The sequence below is a fragment of the Oryzias latipes genome, chromosome 16, assembly GCF_053564925.1.
Source record: "Oryzias latipes strain Hd-rR chromosome 16, Olatipes_Hd-rR_3.1".
NCBI classification, from domain to species: Eukaryota; Metazoa; Chordata; class Actinopteri; order Beloniformes; family Adrianichthyidae; genus Oryzias; species Oryzias latipes.
Genome location: NC_136252.1, coordinates 33,602,215 through 33,611,453, shown reverse-complemented (window position 1 = coordinate 33,611,453; position 9,239 = coordinate 33,602,215). Strand labels below are relative to the sequence as shown.

Sequence of the window (9,239 nt, the reverse complement as noted above, 5' to 3'; positions counted from 1 at the left end):
CATTACAAATGTGCTTCTGAATGTTTGTCTTTCCCTTCCCATCATCCATCTGTTTACACACTCTCCCGCCGGCTTACAGCCCCTCACACCCCCAACCTAACGTTAGCAGTGCAGCAAAAGTAGTGAGCAATATTGGAGCCATCCAGCCAGTTTTAAACCAAATGCATAAGCGCAGACGAGGAAAACAAAGGCATTAACGGTTAAAGGTGTTTTTCCGGAAATGGAGGCATCGGAATGGAGCAGAGCAGGGAGCTTGTGTCTTCTTCCAGTAGCTTCTACATCACAAGGTTTTTTTTTCCAACTGCAATTTTTTTATCTGCTACTGATACACAGCATTTGAATAAATACTCAGAATTTCCTTCTTCATTAGGAAAGTGACATAACAACATGTCAAAAGCACACTTTTAGGGAGTTTAACAGAGATGGGCAAAGGTTTAGCTGTTTGCAGGAAAAAAATAAAAATAAAATGAAAAAAAAAGTAAATTCAGCAAAGAGGAAGAATGTGTTTGTTTGTTTGTTTGTTTGTTTATGTTGGACTTAGCTCGGGACCATGTAATGAAGCCGGCTTTTGGCAGTCGGGATAAAAGCCTCTTGGACCCGTCCGGTTCGGAATCCCTCGGTCGCGCACCACAGCGGGAACAAACCGTGGCCTCTGATTGGTCGGTGGGCGTGACGCGCAGGCGGATTGTCAGTTCCAGTCATACGATCTGTCATCATCCTCCGTACAATGCGAAAAGGGAAGTTGAAAGAAGTGGGAGACGGAGACCGCGGAGCCTTATAAGAGCCAAACCCGTAGAAGCTGTCTGGATTCCCCCTACGCGGTTCACGGACACCCCGGTGCAACAAAGATTACCCCGCAGACTCCATTTGCGGCAGATCGGTTGCTCCTGTTTAGTAGGTAAGTAGCTAACATTGGCGTTAGCAAGCTACATGCTACGTAGCGGGCTCCTCCCGGTGAAGCCGAACACTATTATCCGAGGAGCTAACGCTAGCTTGACGAAGCCAAAGGGCCGTTCGTGTGATGATCGGTGGATGATCCGGATGAGTCGACCCTTTTGGGAGCACTAACGAAACAATCGGCTTCTAACATCAGAACCAGGCTGTCCGGTCCGCTGACTGACGGTGGGGGATTTTATTTTAGCGTCATGCTACCACTAGCGTTAGCCATCTGTCAAGCCGTACACACCCTAAAGTGCATCATCCATGTTTTCTCACGCGTTACATAAGTGACACTCCCGCTGTGTCCCGTTGTGCGTTCCCGTACACGTTACACCGCCGGCGTTACTCGGACTTTAGGTCCAGACTTTGTTTGTAAAGCTGCGAACTAGCCGTGATGCTAATGCTAGCAGTTGTTGCTTTGCGGAGCAGCAGCATAACAGGTCTTTTGTGGTCATCTGTGTGTCGTAACGAGATTTCAACCAAGTCGTCTGCAATTATTTTTGGAATGGTGGGTCTGAAATAGTTTATTTAAAAAATAAAAGGAGACTAAAATATAAACATTGTTGTTGTTATTGGTAATGTTATTCTAGGTTTCTAAACTTGAACTGGGTTCCATGGAGTGTGTCATCATAGGTGTGCCAGAGGTTTGGCCTGGTTTGCCTAACAATCCGCACACAGGACATCCCAGTGGCTCCTCTCATCTGTCCCCTCCCCTCAGAAAACAGCCGTCTGTTGACGTTTCATTCTTGTTGGGCTCCTCGTAGCAGGATGTCAGATGTTCTCTGTGGAGCGACATGAATAACCAGCAGAACCAGGCTCACAGGGGGTTCTGGTCTTCAAGTGGACTTTAAAGGGTCAGCTGGTTCATCGGAGGGTTTTCGTCAGGTTCACTCAGATGAATAGAATCTGATAAAAACATAGAGAGAGAGACAAAATAATGACCCTGATGACTGAAGCACCTAAACATTGTTTTTGTCAGGTGTGGCAGATGAAAACAATTTGCATTCTGGGCCAAAACGTGGTTCTGACAGACTCAAACAAGTTTTAAATGTAAAGGTTTTCCACTAAAGGTTGGACCACTAATAAAATTCTAAAATCAAATAAATGCAATGCCAGTTTCCATTGAAGCCCCATCATACAGCTGTCCTGGCTCAACTTGCAGAAACAATTTGAGTTTTAATCTGGTGTTTCTAACCGTGAAGAAACACAAACAAGATCACAAATTCACAGTCCTTTTTCTTATTTTTTAAATGTGATTACCGGTACTCACTACTCGCATTTGCATAATGGCTGCACCGGTTTCTTGGGAGGTTTTAACTAAAGTTCACTTGCAGGTCACACGGATTCTGCATAATGTTAAGTTTTAACTTTTGCTTACTTCAGTTTGTCACAATCTACTTTCTGTTGCCATCAAATAAACACAAAAGAGTCCCAAGATGTCATGTGACGGGATAAAACCCTGTCAGGAACTTAAGATTATTTTGTGACTACCAAATGAAAATGTTTTAATGATAATTTTCAATTTAAACTAGAAGGAGCTGCATTTTCAGAAGAAAATGCAGGATTGAATGCTATATTGCTGATTGAAAATAATTGGGTAATAATTGGGACCAAAAAAAAGAAGAAATGATCAAAGTGGACCATAAATAAAGTGAAAACAGCACAAAAACAAAAAAGATATTGTTGTGAAAAATGCCAGCGCCGGGCATCGAACCAGCAGGCTTCTGCACCCCATTTATTTCAATGGAGGCAAAAATCCTGGAATATCTTGAAAAGTCAAAGCATTTGAAGGACCAAAAGTCAGAGCTGGAAAAAGCTGAAAGAGCTGAACATTTGGATAGTTGAATGGTTAAAACAGCTGATAAATTGTAGGAGTTAAGCGGCAAAAAAATGTCTGAAGATACCGTAATAAAGAAAGAGAAACAGGAAAACAAAGGTTGAAGGCTTTATAGCAACCAACCTGTTAGGTATTATTTTAATCAATTTCCCAGTCGTGGGATCTTTTCTATTCTTTCTAACAGCTGGTGAGATCTGGCCTTTCAGGAAACGTCTGGCTCTTCTATTTGCTAAACCGGATCAATAAACAAAAGCCACAGCTGAAGTTTTCAAGATTACCAGAAATCCTTCTAGATCTGTGCTCTTCCCTTACCCTCCCCAGGTTCTACAGCTTTCCCTCCGCTTCGACGCTTGGGGGAAGGAAACAGACCAGAGTGACATGGCGAGTAGAGGCGGAGCCACGAGACCCAACGGACCCAATGCGGGCAACAAGATTTGCCAATTCAAACTCGTTCTTCTAGGAGAGTCGGCGGTGGGAAAGTCCAGTCTGGTACTTCGTTTTGTCAAAGGACAGTTTCACGAATTCCAAGAGAGCACAATCGGAGGTAGGTGACCCAAAGGTTAGGCTAGTTTTTTTTTTTTTTTTTTTTTGGTTCTGTTGCATTAATATACGGCTGGAACGGAGAAGACGTGGGCTTCATCACGGTTTTTGAGACAGTGTGTGAAAATAAACGTGTGACCAGCAGAAGGGGGAATTCAGTGGTGTTTGTTTTGACCACAGCCTGAAGGGTTAGTGCTGCAGGAAATGACAAACATAGACAGGTACAGCTCAAGACAAGAGTCACTCAGTTTCAGGTGTGTGGTGAGTTAACGCCGTCTGTCCTTTGTGTCATCCTACCTGTCAGTCATCGAAACATTCTGATCAGTTTGTGTTTTAGAAAACATGGCTGCAGTCTGTTTTTTGTCTTTGTTCGTCTGAACACGGGGGTTTTACTTCAGGCCTGTTTTTAGAAACGTGGAACACGCCGAGCAGAGAATCCACTGGTTTCCGTCGCTCAATAACTCTGCTGAAAGCGCTTTGCCGCTCACTTGTCAGGTCTTTTTCTGTGTCTCGTGTCCCTGCAGCTGCCTTCCTGACTCAGACGGTATGCTTGGATGACACAACGGTCAAATTTGAAATCTGGGACACGGCCGGTCAGGAGCGCTACCACAGCCTGGCTCCCATGTACTACAGAGGCGCCCAGGCAGCCATCGTGGTCTACGACATCACCAACGAGGTGAGGTCCGCCTCTACCGCTGCTTCACCTCTGACCGGCGGCGTCGTGGCAGAGCGGGGAGCCGTGGGGGTTTCCGTCTGAAAGCATCTCAGCTGAAAACAGCAGCTTCTTTTAGCCCTTTCACCTCGGCGAGAGATGAGTCATCAAAGTTGTTCCAACACTGAAGCAGCCGTCTTGTCTTCAGACGTATTGATGTCGCAGAAAGAAAAGGGTGGAGGGTTTGTTTGGACTTGCATTATGATGGAAAAGGGATTTTTGCTCCTCATAAATCAGCATTTTTGAGCTACTCTGCGTAAATGAAAGGCAGTTGCAGCGGTCCTGTTCCTGCTGACGTGCTGCATGTCAAAAAAGGTTCAAGATCCTGACATTTGTCACGACTGAGACGATGGGAAAGGAACGGCTCTGAAATGTGTGAGGAGGTTTGACCCAAACGTCTGCTTGGCTTCACTCTGGATGAAGTCTCTGAAGATCAGCGGCGGGTGGCAGAGCTTCCTGCAGAGTAGCCCCGCCCTCTTTTCAGCTCTGTAAAGAAAACCTGTTGAAGCAAGCTGAGTGGGCTGCAGACTGTGACTCTGGACAGTTTAGATGGAGGAAAGACAAAGGTCACGGGGAGTGTTTGACCTGGAGGCACCCACGGGGTGAAACGGGATTGATGAAAGCAGGGTGGTGGCAGAATGAAAGCGGGACTCGAGGTGGAAATGTGGTCGAAGCGGGGTAGAGGCAGGGTTAAAGCGGGTTCAAACGGGGTGGAGGAAGAGTGAAAGTGGGGATGGAAACAGGGTAAAAGCAGTGTGGAAATGGAGAGGCGCTGCAGGTGCATGGGGGGGGGCGTTTGGGTCAGGAATGAGTGTTTTTCTTGTTAACGGCTGCGGGCTGTGGTTAAGAGCTCGCTCGTCCGGCAGCCTGACAGAAACCGGGCGCGACCCGATGACCCCGCCCTCCACTTTTTTTCCTGTTTGCTCCGTTGTGAAAGCATCATAGGAAAAATAGAGTCCCTGATCGTTAGGATGGAGACTTTAGGTCCAAAATCAGCTCAGTGGAGACGATTTTTATTGAGCGGGTGTGTTTAAGGCGACCTGATAGAACAACAGCCCTAATCAGTTATTGTTTAGATGAGTTCAGTCCAATAATTCTACTGCATCTCCATCAAGGCCTCATGGCCTCATTTGACTGAAATAATCTGCTGTCGTCGTTTCCCTGAAAGCGCCCCCCCCCTGACCTCTGCTCTGTTTGGCAGGAGTCCTTTGTACGAGCCAAGAATTGGGTTAAAGAGCTTCAGAGACAAGCCAGTCCGAATATTGTAATAGCCTTGGCGGGGAACAAGGCTGATCTGGCAAACAAGAGAGCTCTGGACTTCCAGGTTGGTCCTCTTTAACTCCTTCATCTCCTAAAATCCTGGTCAGGCCCCAGCCTGAAAGCTGCAGACCTTCATTCAGACCGCTGCTGTCCTCATGTTGGCCTTTCGCAGGACGCACAGTCGTACGCAGACGACAACAGCTTGCTTTTCATGGAAACGTCCGCAAAGACTTCAATGAACGTGAACGAGATCTTCATGGCTATCGGTGAGTGCTCCAAAAACTCCCATCATGCTTTTCTGCTTTTCCATCACTTCGCTTCGGGTCGTTTCCTCTGAGCTTTGAGTCAAGGGGTCTTTGCTTCAAGAGGTGCAGAAGCTCCGTTATTGGGGGGGGGGGCACTTTGTCTCCCCCAAGAGTCACAAGACAGATCGGTGGCCCCGCCCACTTCCTGTGTCAGAGTGCAGGAGCTGAAGGTTGAACAGCATCTGCAGATGCAAATAAAGAATAAAGAAGACATTTTCTGTTGTAAAAATGACGGGAAGATGTTCCAGGATGTCATGAAAAACAACCTAAAGATTAAAAATAAAAAGGAAAATTACATTTGCAGATACCAAACAGTCCTTTCATGTGGGTGAAGAATATAGTAACAAAGGGAAAAGACAGAAGGACAAAGAATAACATTTGTACTTGTGATTTGTTCTTACCAATACTAATGAATCCTTCTGTTTGAACTCCAGTTTCTCTGAATAATAAATGGCTTAAAGTCTGTCCGAATCCTCACATTTATGAATTATTTGAACCTAATCAAGCTGAAATGAATCCATCCAGATTTAGGATTCAGTAAATACACTAAAGTAAAATCAGAAGGGTGAAGTTGTGCTGCTCCCATCCTTTCCAAACTCATGTCTGAGCAGCAGAAGAAGCTTCTGGTTCACATTTATAGAGACGTCTCCTCCTCTCTCACAGCTGTCAGCCTGTGGACTTCAACGTCACATTCATGATTCAATAATGTCGCCGCTCTAAAGTGGAGACTTCTTCTCCACTGAGTGGAAATCCTGGATAATTAAGGATGAGGTCCGGTTTTTCCTTAGACTTAGCAGGAGTTCGAGCGCGTCTGCGCAGACGTCCACGCGCAGACGTTCAGCTTCTGACAGATATGTCACTTCAAGTTCAGGAAAGAATCTGGGCTTGGGTCTCAGAAACTGAAATGTCCAAACCGTCCTGCATTTAAGAGCCAGTCTGGCTGTTTGTCTCCAGGGACCAGCAGCTTTGATGCTTCTGTCTGCAGGTCAAAAAACAGCTGGTTCATGCGTCTCTGTGGAAACCTGATCCACGGCTCGCTAGGATGTTTGGCATTTTTGATTTTTAACAGTAGATCTCCGCCGCAAATATGAAATCGTTTTGTCTTTGCTGAATCTGTAAATACTCCAGGTCTTCATAAGTAAACCTGCGTTTAATCGCACATCCTCTGTGGAGTTCAGAATCCCAGATTCCGGGTCCGTGGAATCACGTTCGACGCTCATGGCAAGCACGGGAAGAGTCACGATTTTTTTTATTTTTTTATTTTTTTTTGGGGGGGGGGGGTAAAAGGTAAAAGGGGGGTGGAAGCAGGGCAAAAGCAGGGACCTGAAACGAGTGAGAGAAGGGTCATCGTGAATCCTCCAGACCTCTGTAAGACGCTCAGGAGGAGATTTTAAAACAAAGTTTAACGCTGGATTCATCTACAAACGTAGAGAAACCTCCTGGTTTGATGAGCAGGAAGGAGTTCTCACCCTTAAGGAGACACTTCCAGTCTCCTGGTTTCTTTGAAACTTTAAAAAATGTGGATCAACTCTTGGCTGTTGTGTCAACATCATTAGAACAACAGCGTTCTGTAAAGAACGGGTCAGAAATGCAGAGCTTTCTGATTCCTGCAGCACAACTCCAGATGTCTGAAGCTCGACTTGAACCCGAACTCCAGGCCTCCTGCTGGTTTGCCACAAATCCTGCTGCTGCTTACCTGCACCAGGTGTGCTTAGCTAAGAAGGAGCTCCAACATGCCTGCCCTAAAAGGTTTTTTACCCAAAGCGACAAACAAATGAGGAAGAAAAGAGGCCAAAAACTGGGTCTCAGAGGAAAGGCAGAAGGTTCACAAACTCAGATTGTTTTGGTGGTAAAGTCTCTTCTTTTTGGCGCTCCAGCGCTCCTCTGTGTCCAGATTCTGAGGAAAAACCTGCTTCTCTGTCCCTGCAGCAAAGAAGCTTCCCAAGAACGAGCCGGCAGCTGCCGGAGCCAGCGGCGCCCGGAACCGGGGGGTGGACCTGACAGAGACGGCTCAGCCCGCCAGCCGCCCCTGCTGCAGTAACTAGCCCGGCTCCGCCTCCTCCTCCTCCTCACCTGCACACACGCCCCCTTCCACTCCCACCTCTCAGCCGAACAACACAGGTGGACGTCGGGCCCCCCGCCCGGCCGTCAGACCCGATCTTCATCCTCACTCCCCGGGATAGCGAAAGACTCTGTATAGCTTCATTTCTAATACTCTTTTGTTTATGTTCTTTTTTTTTAAAACTTTTTTTAAGAAGTGTATATCAGTATAATGGATGCATGTATCACTACACCGCCTGACGAGAAAACGACACATTTCTATCCTTTGGAAGACAAACCTGTTTGGGAACGACGAGCAAGCGCAAACTCTTTGTGATCTAGCGTCCGGACCCAGGGGGGGAGCGGCCGTCACCTGCAGCAGTTCGGGGGCTTAAACGCTCATTCACAGGGAGAGGAAAATAACCTAGTTAACCCCCGCCACCACGAGTCGAGACGGGAACGGATTTCTGCTCGTCCCACACGAGATAACCCAAGATTTTCCCAAAAGTCTGACTGAAAACAAACAAACAAAAAAGAGCTCACGTGGGGACAAATATTTGCCAAGGTAGTAAAGAGGAAGGGCGAAGACAGTCCAGCATCCTCCTCATCGATGTTACAACATCACCGTCTGTTCATGTTTCCATTCAGGCCAGAACTCCGCCCCCATCTGTGTTGGCGGTCCGGCTCCCAAAGGGTGGAGGCTAATAGAGCAGATAAATTGGATTACTACTCTTCGTCTCATTTATGTGGAAACAATATATATACTCTAATGTGGTTATGATAGAGTGCAATTTTGTCTTTTCTTTGACTCCAGCTTGCAGAGCTCATGGGCTCTCCAGGAAATGTATCCAGAGATTCCGAACAATTGTACAGTTCAGTCTTTTTTTTTTTTTTCCCCCTCTTTTTTATGTCTTCATGCTAAACCTTTGTCACTTTCTGCTCAAATATCAAACAGTGGTGATCTTTTAGGCATGTGTAGTGTTATTAACCGACTCCCTCCGGTGTCTCGTCGTCACTTTGGTTTCCTCCATGAAGGTCGGTGGGTGTGTTTGGGAGGAACTTCTACCGCGTCACAGTGTTGATCACCTTTTAGTTGTTCGACGACCGCCCCCGGATTTTGATACCACGGACTGTACTGGACATCGTTAACCTCCAGCTGTAAGCAGGTAGCATCATTAACCCAACCGGTGATCTCTTCCAGCTCAATGAATTCTAATGATGTAAAACAGCATTACTAGTGATGGGCTGATCATTTTTGACTGTCTGAAAACATCCAATAAAGAGCTCTGATAAAGACTTTCGGACCGTAGCCTGTCGGTCAGATCTTCCATCCCATGATTTCTGTGATGAAAAAAACAACATGAAAATGAGGCAAAGAAAGAAATCCAAACCAAGAAATGGCATCAAAACAAGAAGGAAAAAAAATAGTTGCATCAATAAAATCATCTGAAGTATATCTCCAATACACCAACCAAACCTGAACACCATGAGGTTTGAGACATAAAAAGGTTATTTTAGATTCCTAAAAAAAACACATCTTCAGTTGTGCACAGCTTCATGTATTCAGTTTTAGTATTTTTTTTTAACTAGTTCCAGATCCTTTTAT

General features: G+C 46.0%; 1 protein-coding gene across 1 annotated transcript; it reads left to right on the top strand.

The window, feature by feature from the left end:
* The first annotated feature begins 608 nt into the window (after positions 1-608).
* Positions 609-8,930, top strand: rab5ab (RAB5A, member RAS oncogene family, b). The gene is made up of 6 exons (XM_004078397.5): positions 609-898; positions 3,098-3,320; positions 3,841-3,992; positions 5,230-5,352; positions 5,461-5,554; positions 7,523-8,930. The coding sequence occupies exons 2-6, from the start codon at positions 3,155-3,157 to the stop codon at positions 7,636-7,638; spliced, it is 651 nt and encodes a 216-aa protein (XP_004078445.1). The 5' UTR covers positions 609-898; positions 3,098-3,154; the 3' UTR covers positions 7,639-8,930.
* Positions 8,931-9,239: the final 309 nt, after the last annotated feature.

Bases quoted from the DNA above. Each gene is read 5' to 3' on its own strand.
- rab5ab (XM_004078397.5), top strand. From the start codon at position 3,155: ATGGCGAGTAGAGGCGGAGCCACGAGACCCAACGGACCCAATGCGGGC. The intron at 3,993-5,229 runs GTGAGGTCCGCC...TCTGTTTGGCAG, and splicing joins TCTACGACATCACCAACGAG to GAGTCCTTTGTACGAGCCAA. The intron at 5,555-7,522 runs GTGAGTGCTCCA...CTGTCCCTGCAG, and splicing joins CGAGATCTTCATGGCTATCG to CAAAGAAGCTTCCCAAGAAC.